General features: G+C 37.5%; 1 protein-coding gene across 1 annotated transcript in view; it reads left to right on the top strand.

The window, feature by feature from the left end:
* Positions 1–25,389, top strand: part of CSMD1 (CUB and Sushi multiple domains 1) — a 1,960,312-nt gene that overhangs the window by 1,827,340 nt on the left and 107,583 nt on the right. The window contains exons 51-53 of the mRNA XM_074947791.1: positions 14,593–14,787; positions 20,918–21,091; positions 24,811–24,984. Coding sequence (XP_074803892.1) covers positions 14,593–14,787; positions 20,918–21,091; positions 24,811–24,984 — 543 coding nt within the window. The remainder of the gene's footprint in view (positions 1–14,592; positions 14,788–20,917; positions 21,092–24,810; positions 24,985–25,389) is intronic.

Genomic DNA, 25,389 nt, shown 5'->3' with positions numbered 1-25,389 from the left:
TGTGATCTAGTAACTTCCATTAGTTGCCGGAAGAAAGCCTCGTCCACCTCATCCCCCGGTCCGGTGGTCTATAGCAGACTTCCACAACGACATCACCCTTGTTGCTCATGCTTCTAAACTTAATCCAGAGACACGCAGGTTTTTCTGCAGTTTCATACCGGAGCTCTGAGCATCATACTGTTCTCTTACATACAATGCCACTCCCTCACCTTTTCTGCCCTGCCTGTCCTTCTGGAACAGTTTATATCCATCCATGACAGTACTCCAGTCATGTGAGTTATCCCACCAAGTCTCTGTTATTCCAAACACATCATAATTCCTTGACTGTGCCAGGACTTCCAGTTCTCCCTGCTTGTTTCCCAGGCTTCTTGCATTTGTGTATAGGCACTTGAGATAACTTGCTGTTTGTCCTGCTTTCTTAGTATGAGGCAGGAGCCCTCCCCTTTCACACTCTCCTGCTCGTGCTTCCTCCCGGTATCCCATGTCCCCACTTACCTCAGGGCTTTGGTCTCCTTCCCCCGGTGAACCTAGTTTAAAGCCCTCCTCACTAGGTTTGCCAGCCTGCTTGCGAAGATGCTCTTCCCTCTCTTCGTTAGGTGGAGCCCGTCTCTGCCTAGCAACTCCTCCTTCTTGGAACACCATCCCATAGTCAAAGAATACAAAGCCTGCTCTCAGACACCACCTGCGTAGCCATTCGTTGCCTTCCACGATTCAATGGTCTCTACCCAGGCCTTTTCCTTCCGTGGGGAGGATGGACGAGAACACCACTTGCGCCTCAAACTCCTTTATCCTTCTTCCCAGAGCCATGCAGTCTGCAGTGATCCTCTCAAGGTCATTCTTGGCAGTATCATTGGTGCCCACGTGGAGAAGCAGGAAGGGGTAGCGATCCGAGGGCTTGATGAGTCTCGGCAGTCTCTCCGTCACATCGTGAATCCTAGCTCCTGGCAAGCAGCAGACTTCTCGGTTTTCCCGGTCGGGACAGCAGATAGATGACTCAGTCCCCATGAGGGGAGAGTCCCCAACCACCACCACCCACTTCCTCCTCTTGGGAGCGGTGGTCGTGGAACCCCCACCCCTAGGACAGTGTATCTCATGCCTTCCAATCGGCGGAGTCTCCTTCTGTTCCCTTCCCTCAGATGTATCATCTAGTCCACTCTCTGCATTAGTACCTGTGGAGAGAACATGAATATGGTTGCTTTACCTGTATCTGTGTCGCTGGTACATGGACACTCCCCTTTCTTCTTCTGGAGGTCAGATGCTGCCAAATTTCTTCACCGTCCTCCTGTCCCCATTGCGCAGCCTGTTCTGACTCTTCAGAACATTGTGCCCGTAGAACATTGTGCCCGTAGAAGCCCTTAGAAGCAATTCATAAATCCAATACAATTCCTTCTTAAAATGGTCACCCTGAATGTAGAACTTAGAGAACCACAAATGTCCCTAGGACACAGGTGGAGCACCACTGAGATATTGATTATAGGGTCCTCAATGGACTAGGCCCATGGTGCTATCGCAAAGGCTACCTTTCCTTCCTCCCACAAAAGCAGGGAACGTTTACTTTATACAAAACAAAGAATCAAAAGAACAGAAGGCAGAGCAGCCTCAAGACTGTGAAATCTTTCCTGAGGAGGTCAGGAAGAGTCTCTCTTGTTGCCCTCTGCTGGTCATACTGTAAGACATTTTTTTTTCAACACAGCATTTTTCAAAGACAAAAGGCTCTTTTGAACGTCAACAATAAACATGAAATGTGCTTTACAAATACTTATGGATAGAGAGATTTTTAAAATAAAATCTCTGATCCATCTAAATTGATTGTGACATCTTCTTTGGTCTCTGTCTCTTTGCTGTGAAGGAAGATCCAAGAATGGAGAGCATGTCATAAATCATCAGGTGGATGAAAGATATTTCTTTTTCTGTTTCCACCTTTTAAAATTGTTTTGATATTTTATGTCCTGTTGAGGATCCTGGATGTGGGTCAGAGAAGTCGTCGTTACAGACTGGCAGAGATTTCCTGCCAATCTATCCCATTCACAGGTGGTATTTTTGCTGAGAGCTGATTGCATGTATCTCATTAAGACCATCCTGTATGCTGAATATAAAGGGGTGAGATTAGTTCTCTGGGGAAACAGGTCTAGAGTCCAGGCTGTTATCCAGGAAGAACATCAGGAACCACAATACCTGGTGTGAAGTTTTTGGCTGCAGTGTGTATTATATTGATCAAGGGGTATGTTCTCAACCCTAAACAAAGTGTGTGGATTTTAAGCAGAATCAGAAAGCCACCTACTCATTGTGGTGTTGAGAGCAGTGGAATGTTTTAAAAGTGAGGTATAAAGGATGAAAATGAAAAGGAAAACAGATATTGGAGCACAGAAGCAACAACAGTAGGCCCAGGTTTCAGCCCAAAACACAGTCAGAATGAAGCCTTCAAACCTGCTGTCTTGGACTGGTTTTGTATCTTGGGTAAGAAGTATTAGCAGTGGTTCTAAGTTAAGTCTTTTTTTTTTTTCCATGGGTGACTGATAGACTAAATGACTTGTCTCTTACACAGTAGGAGAACTGGTAGATTTAATCATTCTAAACCAGTTTTCAGATAATCTTGATAGGAGGGAGGGTGGAGACTTGGATGCACCAGGATTACCCATAAATGCTGGGCAGAGGCTGGGTAGCAGATAGAATACAACATCAAGGCTAAGCCATTGGAGAGACAACCATGGCAACCTAGATCTGAGAAGCAGTCAATTCATGGACTAAGGAACTACTCGTGGAAACTGAAGAGACTTAAAGATTCCAAAGGGGGAGCCAAAAAGAATGCTTATCCAGAATCTAGTGGGAACTCTTCAGCTCCTCCTTTTGTGTATTTTGCTTGTGGAATATTCAAACAAACAAAAACAAAAAATCCCACCTCTTTCCCATGATGTAGTGTGATAATGGGGAAATATGTGATCTCGTTAAAATCAAAGAACCTCAGGGTCCCAGAGACTGCACCATGTTTATGTGGTTGAAAGGGAAAATAACCTGCCTGGTGGACTCAATTGCACCCAAAAGTTGGTGCCACAGAGAATAATAAAATCAACTCTTCTTTAAGCCTGAGAATCCTTCCAATTTTCTGTGTCTGTGATATACTTGCCCACCATAATCCCCCTAACTCAGAGTGAAAGAGTTCTACTTATTATCTTGGCCAGTTTTAATAGGGTGATATTTTTTTCTGGGCTATAGGTATCTATCATGAGATTTGCTCCCAGCTAAAGCTGGGCAAAATTATAACAGTTTGGGGAATCTGTCTATCTAAAATATATACATTCTGGTTAATATAATGATGTTGTTATGACATTGATGTATCATGGAATGTCTCTGTAGATATAGAATCCACTATTTGCTGACAGGGCTGTAGCATATATCTACTGGATCAGGGACAATGGTCAGTCATTAGACCTTAAATATCCACCTATTCAGATGGAAACACCTTGAGACAAAAGGCTGGCTCCTACCAGGCTGGTTTACTAAGGGAATGAGGTTAGCTGGCAACAAAGCCACCTGATAGAGGTCCCCTGTTGAACCTTATCAGAAAATCATGTGACAAAGGTGGCTGGAGGCTATAAATGAGAGTCTCTTGGCAACTATTTTAGAGGAAGAGAGAGAAGCAGAAGAGTTCAGCGATTCCTTGTTCTGGATGAGAAGCCATGTGCAGGAGGACAGGGATGTGGAAGGATCTTAGAGTCCTCTATGGACTCTGACTTGTGCCTGAAGAACTCTTTAGAGTGGTGACGAAACTGTGGCTGGGAAATGCATTTTCATTTTTTAAATTGTTTTGTCTAAATCTGTGTATCTCTCATGTTAAGTAAAGAGGAATGGTGTTTTAGGATCCTGTGGAGTCAGTCTGTCTGTCTACTTTTACCGTCACGTTGACGTTCATCAAAACATCATATTTCCATTAAGCTGTGGTCAAAACTATGAAAACGTTTGGGAAGTTCTAGGTATATGAGGAAAACTATAAATGCTGTAGTACAGTTAATAACATTAAGGTTAAATAGCAGTCAACACCTACATTTATTTTTACAACACCCAAAATATCCTACATGCTTTACAGAATGAATAAAAAGACCTGACAGACACTGTTCAGAAAAGAGTATGAACTAATTTACTGACTTCAGTGCCATTTGTTAAAGAGAAGCATAAATATTGCATATTAAATGGCATATCTTTCTTCCAAATGACAGTAAGCAAAGTCCAGAGGACATCTTGAGCATGAAAAATCAAACTGATAGAAACAAGAACACCAGCTGTTGTGCGGGGTGTTTTGGTCTTTCTCACTTCTTTTTCTTTTCTTTTCTTTTCTTTTCTTTTCTTTTCTTTTCTTTTCACTTGGGAACTGAAAATACTGAGTTAATTACCATACTTGGGGATAGTTTTTATCTGTGGTAAGAAGAGTTTTAACTTGTATCTTAAAATTATAAAAGTTCACCAGATAATATCAGCTTCTATCATATAAATTAGTTTAATGTGGAGATATTAATAATACATGGTCACACTTGGAGGTTTTTTCATTTGGAAAGATTCAGCCAATTTGAGGGAAATTCTCTGTACTTAATAAAACCAGTTACACCTCAAAACTGTACATGTGTGACCACTATAGGCAAGTGTTATCATCTCCACTGAACAGACTGAAAACCTGAGAAACAAAGTCAAGACTAGTGTTTCCAAGCTTGGTTGCTCATTCATTGAAAACATGCTTATTTTCAGTTACCCTGCTTGTTAAGTGTAGAGGAATCAGAGAGAGTCTGTATAGCATGCTATTTTTTGCGATATTGCTGCTGTGTGAATAAATGTATTCAGTCTCTAGAGACAGAATCATTTCAGATTTGATGAGAAGCAAACAGCACAGAAAGGTAAATGGTAAATAAATGAGTTCATTTTACCCACAGGTTTACTAAAATGAAGGTTGAAGTCAACGCAGTACATTTTGCATAGTATCTGTAATAATGTAGTCCCTGAGGCAGATGTTCGAGACTGATTTCTTTCATTGTAATTATCTACTTAAAATAGTTGTGGATCATTGAAAGACTGATTCATGCTGGTTACATAATGAAACAAGCAAGGGTCACTGGTATTGAGATACTGGCTTTAGTTATATGAAGGGATAACTAACAGATATCTATTGTTTTTAGAAGAAAAAAGAACTGAATGCCAATAACTAACTTGTACGAGTTACTGTACATAATATAATTATGATCTCGAACACCAGGTGAGGAGAACTCATTATATTTTGGATAGATCAAGTTACTTAGGTCCGAATCCTGCGGATGGATTCACGCAGACAGACACTTCCAGTTCTACATAATTTTGTTCATGACATTTGAACACCATATAGGCTGTCCCTGATACCTGCATCCCATTGATATTATTTGGATTCCACACAAGTACAAGGGTCTGGTCACATGGGTCTGATTGCCAGTTTACAGTCTTTGATTTTATATGCAATGGGGCAGAGACACACTCTTTCATTTTACATGTAAAATGCTAAGCACATCTGTGGTGTTCTTTCACTGTGCATGGGGCTGGGAATTGGACTGGTTTCCCTTTATGGCTGTACTCTGCCTGTTGAAGTTGTTCAGGGAGATTTCCTTTTCTGTGTTCTCCTCCTCCAAGTCCTGCTCTGTTTACCTTAATTCACCCAAAATAAAGTTACTTTAAATCTGAAAGGGAGTGTCTATACAGGGTTTTAATGCAATTTAATTACTACACTTTAAATTCACACCTTTGGTTAATGTGGATTAACTTTCCTGTGAGTGTCTCCATGTAAACGAGCCCTCAGACTGAAAAAAGGAAAAACAAACAAACCCACAACTTTGGGAAACTTTTTACTCTTTATATTAGCTTTTGTCAACGCAGTTTTTAATTGTCTGCCACCATGGAAATACAAATCCCGATTCTTGCTCTGACAAGCTACAAAGAAAAATATTAAATGAAATCTCACTTCTTCTTCTTAGCACATGAGCAGTGTGCCTCAGGTGGCATGTGACCAGGATTCATCATCAAATTTGGTCGGCTTGTTGGATCATTAGCTTCCCCAGCCCAGTTCGGGTAGTGACGGGGAGTGCTACATATACACTGATCCGTGCCCCCCAAATCTCACTCAGTTACATTGAATGAAACAATCTCTCCCTATTGCTATATTGAAATATTAGCAAATATGGTATTTGTATTATGTTTTATTTATAACTGATTAGTAAAAACGATTGCTAATGACTAAGGGAAAACTTTGATTAGTATTTTTTGTAGTTTCTCAAAACGCCTCCAATCTTTAATATATTTAGCCTCACAACCCCTCTGTGAGATAAGGAAGTACTACAATCCTCATTTCAACAGATGGGTAACTGAGGCACAGAGGAACCACATAACTTGTCTTAAATCACACCAAGGAGGAAGTCTTTCATGCGACACGGACTTGAACCCAGATCTTCTGAATTGTAGCTGCCACCATAACCACTGGGCTAGCCACTTTCTCCTGTTATGGCCTCCTATCTCTGTGGATTATTAAATAATTCAGCATAAAAAATGTATAACCTCTGACTCCTTTCAGAAAATCATAGAATATCAGGGTTGGAAGGGAACTCAGGAGGTCCTGCTCAAAGCAGGACCTAATCCCCAACTAAATCATCCCAGCCAGGGCTTTGTCAAGCCTGACCTTAAAAACCTTTAAGAAAGGAGATTCCACTCCCTCCCTAGGTAACCCATTCCAGTGCTTCACCACCCTCCTAGTGAAAAAGTTTTTCCTCATATCCACCCTAAACCTCCCGCACTGAAATTTGAGACCATTACTCCTTGTTCTTTCTGCCAACTCAGATTATTTTTCCATTGATCCAGGCTCCCCAGGTTTTCTCTTCTTAAGGCACTCTCTCAGTAAACGTTCAAATACCTTTGAAAATGTTAGTTTTTATTATTTGCTGAAGCCTCAGTTATTGAGACTGTAAAGAGAGGAAACGATAATTATGTAGGTTTGACAGTTTAATTTATTTTTCAGCACAAAAGAAAAAAATGCTGATATGAACATTTATATTGATGAAAGACACATTGTGATGACATTTTGGGAGTCCTTAATACATATGTCTGGATTGATTTATTTATATTTATTTTGTTTCGTTTTACTGCAAACCAGACATTTCCAAGTTTGAAGAAATTGCCCCAAGGCTTCCAATTACAGGCTATTCAAATTTTGAACACGGATATCAATTAGATTAAAAGTTGGTGTACAATAATACTGATGTGAAGATTTCTGCCAAGGAAATAGTTTTACAATCTGACTGAAAATTTTTCTAATGACCACTGAAAGTTCACTTCATGTTATTTTCACATCTCTTCATCTTTCCCCAGTAAATCATAAAATGGCATATCCTGAAGAATGGACATTTCTATAGCTAGGTGTTATTAAAACATTGTATTCTTCGTACAGTAGATCTTCTATAATGTATCTAGATTTCATATTCATATAGATTGTGTCTTCCTTAATAGACAAATATGCACCCCTTAAATTCAATAGGAGTTAATGATATATAAGCCCTGAAAGGTTATGCTCATCACTTCACAGGATGAGCCCTTTATGCTTTGTTATCATTGCTCTATCCACAATGACTCCAAGATCTCTTTCTTGAGTAGTAACAGCTAATTTAGACCCCATCATTTTATATGCATAGTTGAGATTGTTTTCCAATGTGCATTACTTTTTATTTATCAACACTGAATTTCATCTACCATTTTGTTGTCCAGTCACCCAGTTTTGATAAATCCTTTTGTAGCTCTTCACAGTCTGCCTGGGACTTAACTATCTTGAGTAGTTTTGTATCATCTTCAAATTTAGCCTCCTCACTGTTTATCCCTTTCCCTAAATCATTTCTGAATATGTTAAATAGGACTGGGCCCAATACGGACCCTTGGGGGACACTACTATTTACCTCTCTCCATTCTGAAAACTAACTATTTTATTCCTACCATTTATTGAAAGTACACACTATTGTATTATTATAATGACTGGGAATATGTATGCCATTTCCCCCCTAAAAGACTAAAGAATGAGAGGAGTGATTTGCATTCAAATATAAATTTATTTTCTTTAATCTTTTAGGAAAGTGGAATATATATCTTCAGCATTTCACCAGGGCATCATATTTCTCATATGAGATATCATGTTGATAGATGGGGATGAATTTCTCCAATTATATTTTTACAATCCAAACTTCAAATGATATTCCCATTAATACTTTGTCACTTGCAGATATTATTTAATTATATTTCAGGAAAAGGGGCACATGCCAGGTCCAGCTAAGCTGTGGTTGGCACAGAACTCATGCTCTTCTTCAGTTCCCAGCATAATTTAGAACACACTACTTCAGGCTGCTACTAAATTCCCTCATAAGCCATAATGCTCTGAGGGCTTCCGTAAATTTTGCAAGCTAGAACAGTCTCCACTGGCTAAGGGTTTCCAGCTCACAGTACATTCTGGCAGTGATTCCTTCCAGCTATGGCCTGCCCAGGAGTAGTCTCTACGCTTGTTAGGGAATGTGTAATGGCATACAGCCAGCTGTACCCACCTCAAGGCAATCCCCATCTGCCCTTTTATACAGGCAGTTCTCCATCATCTTTGTATTGTTAAAGCAACATAAAGGGGCATGAGACAAGGAAAGGATCTGGCCCAAGAAGTTTTTAAGATGGCATTCTTAACTCCCTAGAAAACTGCAGAGTGTAATTTTAAAATCTTACGAAAATGATAAATAGCACAGTTATCATAGTTTAGTACTTTGCTGGCTGCTTACTGCACAAAATTCCAAATATTCTCTACAGTGAAATGAATAGAAATGTTGCCTTTTTCTTCCATGGGAGCAGGCTGCCCTGAGGCTGCTTTAACAAGGTGCAGAGAGAACAGCTACACACACAGTAGCACCAGGATCAGGGGAGTACAAAGACAGCTTTAAGCTTTGTGCACCATCCCCAACTTGCACTCTACTTTTGGACCACACTCAAGGATCTGACCTAAAATATTGTGTCATAAAGAGACATTGTGCCACAAAATAATCAACATAACATTTTATGATATTTCACTGTGATGTTTCTCTTGAGAAGATGTCAATAAACTAAAACTGCTGAGTTGTTGCAACTTCTGGGTCACAACTCAGACATCATTGTGCAATGTCAGGATGTCACAGTACACTTATTTTGCTAGCTCTCTGGAACTACAGTAGATTGAAAAGTGTCTTACTAGCTCTCCAAGGTTAAGTACCATTGCTTTATACAATATATCATCAGAAAGCTATGGCCTTTTATATTTATCTCATGCATGTTATATTATAAAAAGTATATGTGAGTGTTGATTATGTATCTATCTATCTAGATAAATATAAATACAATCAAGTGTAGTACTCCATTAAAAGAAAATGTTAAACCCAGTCCGAATTTGTTTTTCCTTTCCTGGTTGTTTCCCAGAAACAAGGGGCGATGGATCTGGAAATATAACCTTTTTTGTAATATACCAGAATTTTAAAGGTTACTTGAAAAAAAATAGACCTTGTAGATAATTTTATTGTTTTATTGTTTTATTCTTTTTCATGGTTTCTTTGTTCTTGTTCTTTAATATTTAAGAACAACTCCTCGAAAACTGCATGCTCATTTCCTAATTTCAAACATTTTAAGTAGCAGTTTGGGCCAAACTGATAACTTTACACAAATCTACATACTACAGATATCTTTTTGAAACATGCTTGATAGTTCTAGAATTCTAAGTTATATGATGGTTTAGACAGTGGTGACTACTGTTCTCATGTGATACATCTGTAGCAATTTATTCTGGAAGAAACATCATTTCTATTTTTCATTATCTTTCTAAACAGTAATTTAATTGAATGAATTGCTGTCCTGAGGTACAAATAAGATCTAAAATAAAGCATCTATTGTATTATAAATGACTAAAAACTGTTAATGTAGTTAGATGATGCATCGTCATTGTATTGGCATTTTGTTAATCAAGGACAATGCATGGTAAGCTGCACTTTCCATTTCTTTTAATCAGAGAAAACTAGTTACAGGGATAGCAGCCAAGTATCTCATGCCATTACACTTGCACATAATAATAATAATATCAAGCTCTTATAACTAGTGATTTTTCTCATTACACACTCAGTGCATTTATCAAAATTATTTCTTGAAAAAGTAATAAAAAAGCATACAGGCATATAGGTTACTGCTTAGAACACCATGTGTAAGGAGACACTGGCAGAGAACTTGGAATGCTCTTGTCACTTATGTCAAGGCAAGCAAGGGCTGACAGCCATCAATCAACTGAAGAGGAAAAATCAGTCTGCCATGAAGATCTCAAAAGGCCAGATTGTAATTGTTGAATAGGACGAGAGACAGGAACAAGAAATTATCAAGGACTTTTTATAATTACAAACGCTTTGCAGAAGGGTGTTCAGGAGTTGTGCTTTATCAAAGCAGATGGGAAGGAGGGGAACTGTGCTTTTCCTCTGCAGCAGGATCAGAGGAGATTATATTCTCCAAACTCCCACCACTCCAGACATGAGTCAAAACTTTAACAATCCAAAATGAGATGCATTGGAGAGTGCATTTTGATGGTTGTGACTCTTGAGCCTTTGTTCCTTATAGACTTTGATTCCCAATGGTCAAATGTGGCTTCTTTGAAAAACAAAATATTTAGGGGTCTTCACAGCTGACAATAGGAACCCTGTTGCAACTAGTGGAAATGATGACGGTACATCTGGGATTGAAGGCATCAGGAATGCCCCTGGAGCCTGTGCTGAAAATGCATGGCACACAATATGAGTAAACAGTTTAAGTAAACTATGGCAAAGTTAAATAACTTAAAAGTGGATTTGATATAAGGCCTTAAAGATGGCAAAATTGCTTTACAGGGAAAATATGCAAATTAAGCTATTTAGACAAACTAGTTTACACTATTTCTAGTGCTTCCTAAAGAGGAGATTAAATCAATAACCTTATTAAAATACAGGTTTGTAAATATCTTATTTTAAAAACCTAACTGAAGACCACAAAGCTGAAAACAAACAAAGTCCCCAGTCCTTCCAAACTTGTGAGCATGCCTAATTTATGCATTGTGAGTCGTCCCATTAACTTCAGTGAAACTACTAACAGTATATAAAATTAAGCACATACAGTAAATAAATCTTGGAAGGACTGGGGCCTAATACAGCTAAAACAACATGATTAATGTCCTTTTCAAAGATTCCAGAAATATGTTCATTTTGAAGCTCAGTTTGGTATACTACTACTTTTTTCGTCAGTATCCCCTTTTGTGGAAGGCTGATTATTTGGAGACAAACATATTTTATAATGCTACAGTAGCTCCATTTCTCAGTGCTTTTTAATGGTGGTTATAGTTCAGAATGAATTCCCTGCATTTGTGTGTATACATGGATATTAGTATATGTAGATGAGATCATTTTGCTGAAATGACACCTAATCTTACTTTTAGATACGTAATTTACTATTTACTGAACTAGACTTAGTAACAAGCAGTGCTTACTCACACATTACTTCATAAAAACAAATCAATGTTGAAAGAAGACAGTTCCTTCTTTACATCTGGATGAAGTTGAAATAATCTCTGATGCAAATAGTTTCATCTGTGTAAATGACAAATGTCTGTAGTCTCTGTAATTCACAAAGGGAAGACTGAGGAATCTAATTAATTATGGCACTAGAAAACCTGGATGAGCTAAATAAAGCAACTGTTAGTTTATTTTTTATCTCCTGAATGAAGTGGAAATTAATGAATCAGAATAATTCACTGTAGAATTAAAAACTACAATACCTCAAGCAGCATTTTAGAGTCAGTTACACTTACATATAGCCATGAACTAGAGAGAGCATATCCTGTACTCTGGCAATAACATATTTGATTTCAAGTGGAATTTGCTTTGTACTGTGGCAAAATGTAAAAGTGATGTAGACAAGTGTTTGCTGTTAGAACGGAGGTGATTTTTGTATATCTGAACTGTCAACAAAGTTTCCTACTAAAATCTGTCAGATTAAGAGTAATTATTTTGGGAGCTCATTTACATAAGGTTGAAATAGGTGAACCTCTTATCTCTAAAATGGTTTAAAATATCCCCTGTGGTTGAGCTTGAATCTCTTTACTGGTGAAGATTAAGCTAAATAAGAGGCTCCCTTTCATCTTTGAAAGAACCATATTTCTCTCTAAAACCGTTACTTGAAAGAGGCAGTGATGAAAATTAACCTTAAGGTAGATCTAGAAAGTTACTGAATATTTATTTAAAATAATGTATATCATATGATAGACCTACATGATTTTATATTGAAGAGTTAAACATTTTGGTCATTTAATAATTTATTTATCAATTACTAGTAAACAAATAACCACTTTTTCTCAGCATCTGATTTTTGTATCTGGAAACATCTTGAGCTGCTGTTAAACAAACAAACAAATTACTAGCAGCTAAAATGGTGTTAACAAGTAGGAAGTGATCACCTAAACTGAGCAACTGCTTCCAAAAAATGTGAAATACTGTAATGGGGACGGGGAACTATAAACTTATCTCAAAATATGGATGCTTCAACTTTATTGTACAATTTGGTAACCACATTTGGATTAAACTGAAAAAGATCCAGTGTGTGTATATATACATGTCATCCCTGGTTGGAAGTATAGCCTCAGATATTTGCCAATCACACTCGCTTTGGGTAATTTTCGCAGCTCAGAGACTATTGCATCTTTCCCATATATGCCTCCAGCAGTGTCAGTTCTGTATTATGTAATGATTGAACCTATACAATGGGTGCATGAAGTCCTGGAAAAGACATACTTGTAATCACGATTTACTAAAATATTCTAAACAGTTAACAATAAGTACAAACCAGAGGAAATTTACATTTTAAAAATGCATTATTTTTTAATCACAATCCAAGAATTTCACTAATCCTCTTCTTTTCTCTAACTGTTTCTATGCACCAAACACTTCAGGGCTAAATTCCCATTTGCATTAAGGCTACTTTATACCCCCCCGGCAAAGGAAAGTAGCCTTAAAGTGGGTGTAAATGTAGTTTATATCCACTTTATGGCTCATTAACACTGTCAGAGTGGAGTAAAGTGGCCTTAGTTTAAACAAGAATCAGCCCCTTTTGTGTTTAATTACCTTTTAATTTTTTAGCACAATTTTTGGTTTCTTACGTATTTGTTTCAGATCCTTATGGCCTTTATATGAACTATTAATAGTAATGCAATGTCCAAGTGGATTTTGTAGATGATCAGATATGATGATTGCTAAAACAGGACCTTTGGCATGTATCTTAATTTCTATGGCCAGATTCAAAGGCAAGATTTTTGTATTTTGCATTGTTTTCTTAGCTGTATTTCATATATATATCTATATATGGTGTGGGGGCTAAGAAGGATAAATGTTTCTTTTCACAAATGTTGGTGGCTATTGGCTTTTCCTATAGTCACAGTGTGACAAGGGCACTCACTAGTAAGTTCTGAACCCTTATTATCCTATAGTAATGTAATTTTGAAACTCAGATTCTAGGATATTGAATTTATGGGTGTTTCTTTTCTTTTCTTTAAGATCTGTAAATATCCACAAATATTTTAATAAAATGAAATCAGATTAAAAAGTAATCAACTTTTATATTTAGGACATGTTTTTTGAATAATGTTCATACCAGCCAAATAAATATTCTGTGAACTTTATCTTTGAACTTTAATAAATAATTTCTCAAGCCTGCTGTTGACTTTATCTCCAACTACACTATAAATTTCATGGTTCTTATGACAGTTCCCACAACATTCAGTTATAACTTGCACGAGTATCATGAAAAATGTAACACTGATGTTCTCCGTTACTTACACTAAGTCCACTATCTTCCCAAACTTGGAATACGAGAAGCTGCAGTACTGAAATCACTGTGATGTGTCAAATGTTGATTTTTTTTTAATGGCAACTGCTCCAATTTGTAATGTAATAATTGCTATGGTGTACTTACAGTACATTAATTTCCCAGTAATTAGGACTGAATATTTAACACTGTTCACTACAGTTTGTTTATAGGATGCACCTGAAAGAATCCAGTTAGAGCCCAATAAATTTTATGTGCAATGAAATGAGACTTTTTTTTAAATGTTACATTTATCAGACATTGTTGATAGAACTGGACTGTCTTTTGCATTAGATAACAAAATGCTATCTCCTGAGAAGATTCCCCATTGACTATTAAGTACTTCATCATTGTCTGCTATTCCTTATATACTCACTGAAGTCTATAATTTGATCCTTCTGTTAATTAAATTTAAATAAATCGTCTTTATCTTAGAAAATGTAACTGTATATAACTATATAATTGTTCTATTGTAACTAAATTGCAATGTACTACAAACTACTAAAATCCCTTTGTATTGTGCAATGTCTGTTGCTCTTTGCTGGAACTTGTATTTTAAAAATGTTCACAGCGTGCTTCATTTCACATGGAAAGCCTCCTCTCGGTAAGACCATGAGTCATTTTTTTGTGAAGTAATGTGGGGGAAAGTGCTAATATACAAGTATCCTTTCTTCACAGCTGCAACTTGCCTCAGCATTGAGACTCTGCTCTCAGAGCATGTCATCTGGAGGCTGATAGCTGGGTCGTTGAATGAGTATGGAGCTCAAGTCATGCTGAGCTGTAGTCCTGGCTATTATTTAGGGGGTCAAAGACTCATACAGTGCAGATCTAATGGAACATGGAGTGGAGGTGATGAAAGGCCAAGTTGTAAGGGTAAGGAGCATTCTTGTTTACCAAATATCATGTTTTCTGATAGTATATTTGTATTTTTAGTGAGGTTTTTTATTTACTTCATTTCTGTAATAAGATGAGACTATTTTGTTTCCCTAACATTCTGCTGATAAATTGAAAGCAAATAAATCTGATTGACTACCACTGGTTGAAATCAACTTGTGCAAACTGAGAATTTATTGAATAACCCATTTGCTTACACTGTTAAGTGTTTTAGAATTGAGATGTAATTTGTTTGTAGATCAACACTCTCAAAGCAAGGTGCAACATTTTTTAATGAAAGTCAAAGATATATTGTCATAGTAGCTATATAGTTGCTCCTTTAAGTGGATGATGACCCATGTTTGACTCGTGAGTTCATCTGGGAGTTCTGATCTGGGTAAACATTGCATATACGGTTTATAGACTAGTTGAGGATATTGTTGTTCCTTAAATAATTTCTGAAAGGGAATATGTGTACATGATTTTGCTTTATGCTCTTGAATAACGTATGAGGATTGCACTATTTGAGTCCATTTCATACGTTCATTACAACACATTTTTATATAATACCTTTCATACATACCACAAAAAGCTTTACTGCTAATGATAATCTACACAAGCAAGTGCAGATATAATATGTAGGTTACAATAATCAGATAGAGAAGAGCTGTACACAGAGGCGGGGCATGGATGAAGAAGAATACAAAGGCAAAGTCACAGAGAGTGATTGAGTATGGGAAAGCTGGGAGAAGCAGGATGTAATATTCAATTACCATGAGGGTTAGGAGTCAGAAGCCTGGCAGAAGCAAGGAGGCTGCTTAAGAAGATGGGGAAGCTTATAGCAAGAGTTTCCTGTGCACTGTGAAGAAACACAGAGGGAGGAGAGAAGAATCTGTTAGTTATCTATCTCAGGGAATGGACAGGAGAATAAGTATAGACAAAGTAAAAGAAGGGTGAAGGAAATATTAAGCATTTTTCAAACTAGTAATTCTGTAGTACATGACATTTGTACTAAGTAATTATGTAGCAATTTGAATGTTCAGCTTTTGTATAATGCTAATTAACTTATTCTCACAGCAACTCTGCAAAGTATGTATGTATTAATTTCCCTTTTACATATGGGGAGTCTCCCCCACATTCAAGTTCTGCTTTGTGTGGTGGGGGTTGGGGGGAAGCAGGGAAGGGTGTGTATATATCCGGGATCTAATTACAGTTCCCTGTTTCTGTGGATTGTGCTGGTCCTGACTCCAAAACCTACATATTTAGAGCAGCCTAAGGGTCTCTGTGGAACCCATATACCAGTCAACGTTCGGCAGAAGAGAGCCCTGCTATACCCCATCAGCTTCACACCATCCTGTTCCCTGTGCTGAGGTCAGAAGGAGAGGTAGTATGTCTGCCTTCAATCCTGTACTCCACCTGCAGACCACACAATCTTTCAGAATCTTTCAGTTTTGTACTTTATTCTGAAAAGTATATTAATCCAAGGAAGATTTTTTTAGAATGAGCTAATCTCCCCTCATATGCAAATTGAACAAACGGGAATCCCTGTGGAACCCCTATGTAAAATAATTCTTGGAGCAGAAGATCTATTTCTCAATGACCGATTTCTCAGAAATAAATGAACAGAGCCACTCTAACCTATACAGCCCTGCTAGAGCCTACAGAAATGTCAATAATGCCTTGTATGCCGTGTTGTTGTAGCCGTGTCAGCCCCAGGATATTAGAGAGACAAAGTGGATGAGGTAACATGTCTTTTTATTGGATAAACTTCTGTTGGTGAGAGAAACAAGCTTTCAAGCTTACACAGAGCTCTTCTTTAGATCTGGGAAACTTACTCAGAATATCACAGCTAAATACAGGATGGAACAGATTATTTAGCATAGGTAGTTAATACATATTTCACTGGACCATTCATGGTGAAGTGGCCTGGTAAACACCTCTCCAGTCATAGAAAGAAAAGGAAGAGGGAATAGAGCTTCCTAGGCAGTTAGCCCTATTTATAGCCCCTCCCACCCAGGGTCAGCAACCAATCAAGCTGCACTCACCAGACACTGAGAACTGTGTTGTTCCAGACCTTCATCACATGCAGCGTGCATAGACAGGGACAGGTGGGAACCAGTGTCTCATGCTTGCAAAGGGAAGGGATGGAGTAAAGGAAGTGTCAGCAGAAGCAGGAGCCCCTACTGAATAAAACAATATCATTGTCTAAAAAACAAAATAAAATTGCATACATATATTGTGAAATAGGCTAGAAAAGCAAGTGTAGTAGCCACTAGGGCAGGGCAACTGTGTGATTTTTGGACTTTCTGTGAATGGTGGTACTGTGGCGGGTCGGACCCCTTGGGAAGTCACCTGATGTGCTGAGATACCACTGAGTCTACCTGTTCTGCCAGCATGAGCCCCCTTTAACCGGCCTTGCTGAGCCAGACTCTTAAAACCTCCTCTAACGCACACTCAGGCAGGGCCACACCCAGCTGCAGATCACTTACTCCAGCACTCAGATGTCCACCTCACTTGGAGTACAGACCCAAAGATACATTATATTTGCCTCTTCCGTCACTGTGAATTTCTTGTCCCCTCACCCCTGCAGTTAGAAATCACATAAACTGGGTTGTATTATAAACCAAAAGTAAATGTATTAACTATAACAGGTGTATTTTAAGTAGTTAAGGAGGTAGCAGACAGAACAAGGCAGATTAGAAAGAAAATAAAATAGAGCACACAAATGAACCTTAATACACTAAAGAAACTGGTTACATGTGAGTTCTCACCCTAAATGTGGTTCTAATAATCTTCTTCACGGGCCAGATGCCCTTCCAGCCTGGGCCCAGTTTTTTTCCCCCTGTTCATTCTTGGTTGTTTCCAGCATTTATCTTGGGTGGGATAGCAGGGGAGAACTGACCACCTGGTCTCAGGTAATGTTTTAGTATCAGGTGACAAGATACTGTACTCTGTAGGGCCCTTGTAGCCATTCTTCACAGGCTGACCCACATGTTCACAGGAAGACTAAGCTCTTTTACAGTCCACTGTCCTTGTTGATGGGCCGTCCACCCTGTCTGACTTTTCCATTTTTGTACCTGATGTGTGGCAGTGGACGTCACGCAAAGTAGCATTGTTGAAATACAGATACATAGTCAATATTCCTAATTTCAGATACAGAAATTATACATGCATACAAATAGGATAATCACATTCAGTAGATCATAACCTTTCCAATGATATCTCACATAAGCCATCTTGCTTAATGTATATCTCAGTTATGTCATATTCATATCATAAGCATATTTTCATAAAGGATATGGAATGACATGTCACAGTGGTGGTTTGTTTTTTCTTTGGGTTTATTTGCCAAAGAGTTCATTTTGAATAAATAAGGGTAGAAAAATAGGATAGCTCTTTCATAATTGCTATGAAATAAGGAGAATATTGATTTTTCTTTTGTAGTTAAAAAGAATAGCATTTTGAGTTCATTAACTGAAATTACACCCTTTATCTTTTGTGTAGCCACTATTACATAATCTCTAAAGCTTAATTTTGCACCTTCTTTAATTAGAAACTGATTTTGCAGCTGGATCACAGGTAGTCATCCTGGAATCCATTTTCCAGTTGCTGAAATATTTGTTGAAAAGGCCAGTTCTTCACAAACTGGCACAGTGATAAAAACCCTAGTAAGGTAATTAGAGAAGGCAATAGAGAGAGTGCTCCAGATAAGATCTATTTGTCAAAGAGATAAGTAATAGATGCAAAATCCTAATGGACATGTTTATGCACTCCTGATTAAAGATTTATTATTAATTTATTTGCAAGGTAAAGATAAAGAGTACTTGTGGCACCTTAGAGACTAACCAATTTATTTGAGCATAAGCTTTCGTGAGCTACAGCTCACTTCATCGGATGCATACTGTGGAAACTGCAGAAGACATTACATACTGTTTCCACAGTATGCATCCGATGAAGTGAGCTGTAGCTCACGAAAGCTTATGCTCAAATAAATTGGTTAGTCTCTAAGGTGCCACAAGTACTCCTTTTCTTTTTGCGAATACAGACTAACACGGCTGTTACTCTGAAACAAGGTAAAGATGTTATTTCACCTGTAGAATTTAATGAGGTCAAACATCAGCTGCTAAAATATGTTCAGTAGTACTTTTGTATGGTATATATAATATTAAGATCTGGAAGCATACTGAAGATTGTTCTCAGAAGACAGTGTTTACTGTGTTTTGTCACTCACATATACAGAAGATATGGTATAAATATAAAAACAACAAGGAGTCCCGTGACACCTTAAAGACTAACAGATTTATTTGGGCATAAGCTTTCGTGGGTAAAAAACCCCACTTCTTCAGATGCATGGAGTGAAAATTACAGATGCAGGCATAAACATACTGACACATGAAGAGAAGAGAGTTACCTCACAAGTGGAGAACCAGTGTCGGCAGGGCCAATTCAATTAGGGTGGATGTAGTCCACTACCAACAATTGATGAGGAGGTGTTAATTCAAGGAGAGGCAAAGTAGCTTTCGTAGTGAACCAGCCACTCCCAGTCCCTATTCAAGCCCACATTAATGGTGTTAAATTTGCAAATGAATTGTAGCTCTGCAGTTTCTCTTTGAAGTCTGTTTCTGAAATTAAATAAATAAATATAGATTCTGTTCTAGCTGTGTACACTTATGTTTTTTGAAGCAGCAGGTAGGATAATTGAAACATAATCGTTGATGTAATTAAAGCATTTAAATCTCAATATCCATTTATATAATGTGACTTTTCTGAAGGACCCACTAGAAGTCAGGTTTGGGGATGTCTATGGCTGGAGAGGCTTAATTGGGTGTATTAGTCGCACTTCATTTCTCCTTAAGGTTATGCAGGATGGCTTCTTTAACAAAATAAGATACAACTCATCAAACATGCTGATGCAATTTCAATCAACTAGAAAAATCAGAGGTCATTTGACAAATGTAAAGTATTGCATATATATGGATAATACAGTCCACTATATAACATTTTAGTGAACTAAATTAAAATGAGTGTGCTATGTACATATCATCATTATCCTGTATATTTATAATCAGACATCTTACAAAATTGGGCTTCTCCACAAACTAATTCAGTTATTACTTGAATTGCAGTCAAAAGGAATCTTTACATTAAATCTGGAACATCTGATGTTCCTCAGTAGAAATTTGGGACACAGTGAGCTTTGGTAATCTATTTCCTAAATGCATGTACTGGTGTGACTGACTACAATGAAATCCATTATGGGTCCTAAACTATAGCTGTCCATTATTACCAAGTTACATATAGAAGAGGAAGAGAGTACCTTAAGAATTGAGAGAGGAAATTTCCTGTCATTGAAATTTTGGTTTTGAGTAACATGTGCCTTTGAAAATAAAGAAAATGTAGAAAAGGTCTGTGCTATCCATCAGTAAAATAGAAATGGAACTAGCTAAACCAACAAAGGACTTCTTCAATTGCCATCTTATTAATTGTATATTAATGGCAACAAGGAAAGATAACAGATCAAGTTTAACTAGGTTTGACCAGTTGTCGATAGATTGAAAGATTTATCACATTTAATCGGGTAGTTTACAGTATATAACATTTATTGTAAATATCCACAGAAGATACTATATTAAGAAAATTCATCATCTGTGCTGAGTTCAATATATAAAAACCTCATGCCTTTTAACAAGCAAAATACCCACAGACCTGGGAAAGTACAGGGGGAGGCAATTCTTCCTATTCTGTACAATAGGAACCAGCAGTGTTCTGGAGTACTGCCATGATCTACCCAGACGTGCCCAAATCTTGGATGACTAGCATTGTTCCTCACATTCCTTTTGTGCTTCAGACTATAAGGTAGATTGTGCCTATCCTCTGCACTGGTGCCCTAGAGGGGGGAAGGGATCCCTGAGCATTTCCCTAATCTGGCACACCTGTGCCAATGAAGGCACAATTTTAAACTCTTAATTTGGAGCCTATACTACATCAGATTCTTAAATTTATATATATTAAGCCTATGCAAAAACATAGATTTACAAAAGCTATAAGGAATTGTGTTATTTCTTGTATCTAAGAGATTATGAAGAGATGATTTCATATTTCAGTTTCTGTTTTATGTTTTTTCCCCTAGTTGTCTCCTGCGGTGGCCTCCCTTCTCCACCAAACGGTAATAAGATTGGAACCTTAATGGTGTATGGAGCCACTGCAATCTTCACCTGTAACACAGGGTACACACTAGTTGGATCTCATGTGAGAGAGTGCTTAGCAAATGGACTCTGGAGTGGCACCGAAACCCGATGTCTGGGTAAATATACCTAAAGTCTTTCTTTACAACTCAAACTCATTACTAGATCCTGGAAATGCAATGCTGTCAGGTGAATGTGTAATAAATACTGTAGAAAATGAAGCTGTCCTAATATGCAAAATGTGTTGTGCTGTGTATTATTTTCTTTTACTCTATTAGAATTTAGCTGTTTTTATCTAATTATGGCTAACATTTTAGAACAAAAGCCTAGGGAGTGTCCATCTCAAGGAACAAAATACTCCTTTGTTTATAAAAGGACGATTTTCTGTTTCATAAAGACAGGTATGACACAATAAATTATATTCCATCACAACTTCTCACCTGAGATATAAACAAAATGAAAAGGCATTCATAATGGAGTTGGATTCTTCTTTAATTTTTATATTGCAGTTCAATATATGGATTCCCCTGCCCCATTTTGTATTTTTTGCCCATATGAAGACTTTAGTAGAAAGACTTTGTTCTTCCATATTTAGAACAAGAAGAAAGTAATGGCACAATAAACATGTTCTCACATACAACCTACTTTCACTCTCTCTCCTTTTGTAATTTTTTTGGTTAAAAAAGAAAGTTGGAGAGAAAGAAATGAGAAATTCAGTGCAAAATGGACAGTATTAAAACCAACTTTTAGTAATCTTGTTAATGTTCTCTTGAAGACCATAAAAGGTACAAAAGATAAAGTAATTGTTATGTGTGTATTAAATTGATCAATAGCTCAAAAACAGCATTGTTTTATGGTGCAAATAACTGACAAAACTTTTTTCCAGAGTTGCTGAAGCAAATCTTTCAAGAAAATTCAGATGTGCGTCATTTCTGTTTGTGTTTGACTGACTATGTATATCTGTAGGTAAAGGGTCTTTATGTTCCTTTTTGGCAGACTCCAATATGGTGTTAAAATGAGTGAGGACCATTTATCCACAGAGAGAAGTTTAATGATTTGCAATAAACTGTGATATACATGTAAATTACTATTTCTTGAATGTGTTCCCTAGGATATCAAAATGCTGCATCTATCTCCATATGTCTTAGTTTTATCTTTGAAGTAAACAGCATAAGAAGCAAACCAAATTATTCATAATACATACAATAGGTATCATCAAGGTGAAAGACTTCTGTATTGATTTGCTATCTATGTCACATCATAATATTTCATGGAACACAATAACTCACCAGGATATGATTGTCAGGCACATTAAACATTCCTATTTCATCTGGAATTAAATACTAAAACTATTTTATAAGAAAACTGAAAATAGCTGTGGCATTAAATGTTAAGGCAGATAGCTTATTGATAACTGACTTCTTTGTGTAAAATTAACAAGTGGGCTAATAATAATGCTTGCCTAATTTATTTTGTATTTATAATTTGTATTATTTTTTTCTAAATATAACAAATGTACCAAAATACACAAAGTAAGTATAGAGTTTAGGATAAAGGGAGGAAAGAGGATGCAACATATCTATTTACACATTAATCATAACCCTGTAAAATGTTAGCCCAAATTGCTCTGAATTTTTTGGACATTCTCCTTCTGCGGAATGCCAGTCATTCGTTGGCTGTGATTTGCCTAGCTTTCTGAATTTGCCACAAAAGTAACACTTAGTTTTAGTCTTTTTTAATGTAATTTATTTATTTTTGTTTACTAAGTTTTAAATTATTTTGTCCAATTTATAAAACACTTGGTCAAAAAATAAAATCACTCAGCCCAAATTCTATAAAAATAGATCAACACTGAACTCTGCATATGAGCACACTCTCAGTTAAAAAACTCTAGCCACCTTCTGCTCACCCAAATCTGTTGAAAATAATCCCTCAAGCAAAAGTTTGGGTAAACTGATAGCCTTCGCAGAATGTTCTGAACCTCAAAAAAACTTGTGCTTGAGTAAGCAAGTTCAAGTCAAAACTGAAAAAACCTGCCCGACCCCAACCTCTTTAAACTTTGGTGTGGCTTTGGCTCAGGTATCTCAAGTGTTCTCAGTTGCTAAAGTATCATATGAGAAGACAATCAGCCTCTAAGGTAACCAGGACCCAAACTTCAGAGACCTAGGTCAAAACTAATACCTTGATCTCTACCTGGAAACACAATGAAGACAATCTGGACTGCAGAGCTCTGGTTTTATATGCAATCCATAAGAACTACCTCTACATAAGAGGCCATGGTAGTACAATATGACTAAGCACTTGAGCCTGTGCTTGACTTAGCATGTGAGTAAACCCACTGACTTTTCATTTTAGGTTAAGCATGTACATAAGAGATTTGCTTGATCAGGGCTCAGCACCACAGTTGCCAACTTTCACATGGTAAATAAGCACCCCAACTTTCACAATAAGCCAAAAATCAAGCTAATCCCATTTCAAAACAAGGCCAAAACAAGCCAGGGCCCTCTTTCAGTCTGCTCCTGCAATGTGTCCATTGCTTCTTTGGAGTCTGCCAAATAGATCAGCTTTTGCCAATTGTGTTCTAAGGGAATTCATTAGTCTGTCACATCTCTTCCAGCCTCACTTTGTACATATTCAGTCTCAGTTTCTGAATGTGACCAAGCTGAAATTCTGTCCCACAAGTACCTTCTCAGATGGTCCATATTCCCTTCTCAGATAGTCCATATATTCTTGTGTCAATACTCAGCATACCCATTGGCATTAACCAGACTCCTTATTTTCCTGTGTGAACACATAGGAGCAAGTTACAGTCTTGCCAAAAAGTACACCAAAAACCTATGTTTAAGACTGTGACACAAACAAATAAAATAGAAGGCCCAATTCTCATTTACACTATGGCCTGTTTGTGCTGCTGAGGCAGAATAAGGGACTTAAAAGAGTGTAAATGTAATTTAGTGCCAGAAAAATATAAAGGGGCCTTAGTGTAAATGACTATCAGGCCCAGAGAAAATAAGTTGAAATATGACTAAGCCTCCTGTGATTGTATATTGCACCTCAATATTGAATATAACATCACATAAACATTCAAATTTTTGAAAATGGCCAGTGGTTTTGGGTGTCCATCTTGAGATAGCTGAAAAATTAGGCTCAAGAGTTATTTATCATCCATAGGCCAACAAACTAATGGGAGCTCCAGTTACTCAGTGCCTTTGAAAATCCGGCCCAAGCTGTCTCAGGTAAGGCACTCAAATGCTGAAGACCCTAAAGTCAATGTCCACACTTGAAAATGTTGGTCTTAACCTCTTGCACTTACTAAAATAGTAGGGGCCCTTTTTAAAAAAGTATCATCCACAGCATGTTACCAAACAATGACATCTCCCATTGATTTTAGTGGGAGCTGTCAGAGCTCATCATCTCTATCCATCAGAAGTTTAGGTTTGTAAGTTTAGAATTTAAGTGCTGAACTGTGAGTAACTTAGTTTCAAAAATTGACTTCTCTGTATATCAGTATATGTTCTTGGCTTGCCACAAAAGAAACTCCATCTGACTTTTGACAAAGTTCTTTTAAAACTGAGGGTGTAAGTTATACAAAACATAAATACAATATTTTAACTTAAACACTTGATCCTCCGAAGTACTGAGCACTGCAATTCCTGTTGCCTTCACTGGTAGTCAAGGGAAGTGTGTTTATCACAGCACCTTGCAGGATTTGGTTCTAATACCAAGCTTGTCATAAAGGTGAACGAAGCAGTAGTTTTTCCTATCAGCATCTTTTCAATATTAACAGGATTTTAATATATACATATGTTTTATTGATTGGTTTGTTCCTTTATTCTAGCTGGGCATTGTGGTTCTCCAGATCCAATTGTAAATGGCCACATTAGTGGGGATGGCTTCAGTTACCGTGACACTGTGGTCTATCAGTGTAACCCTGGCTTTCGGCTTGTCGGTACATCTGTCAGGATTTGCCTGCAAGATCATAAGTGGTCTGGACAAACTCCCGTTTGTGTCCGTAAGTAGCATTTATTTTTCACTGAATTATTTTTTGTTGAATTGTGTTAATAATTATGAGTGGGATTTTCAAAAGTGCCTGACTCATGAATTTATTTAATAGATTAAGGCCAGAAGAGAACCATATGATCATCCAGTCTAATTTCCTGCATAGAACTGCACCCAGCAATTTCTGATTAGCCCACAAACTCTGTCTGCACTATGGCATATCTTTTAGGGTATATCTATACATAGTGGTACAGCTGCTCTGCTGCAGTTCGTCTGGTGAAGACACTGTATGCCAACAGGAGAGAGTTCTCCCATCAGCATAAAAACCCACTTCTGGGAGCAGCAGAAGCTATGTCAGTGGGAGAAGCTCTTCTGCTGACATAGCGCAGTGCACACAAACGCTTATGTCAGTGTAACT

This window comes from Natator depressus, chromosome 3, assembly GCF_965152275.1.
Source record: "Natator depressus isolate rNatDep1 chromosome 3, rNatDep2.hap1, whole genome shotgun sequence".
Classification (NCBI taxonomy): Eukaryota; Metazoa; Chordata; order Testudines; family Cheloniidae; genus Natator; species Natator depressus.
The sequence above is the reverse complement of the archived record's forward strand: the minus strand, read 5'-3'. Positions and strand labels throughout refer to the sequence as shown.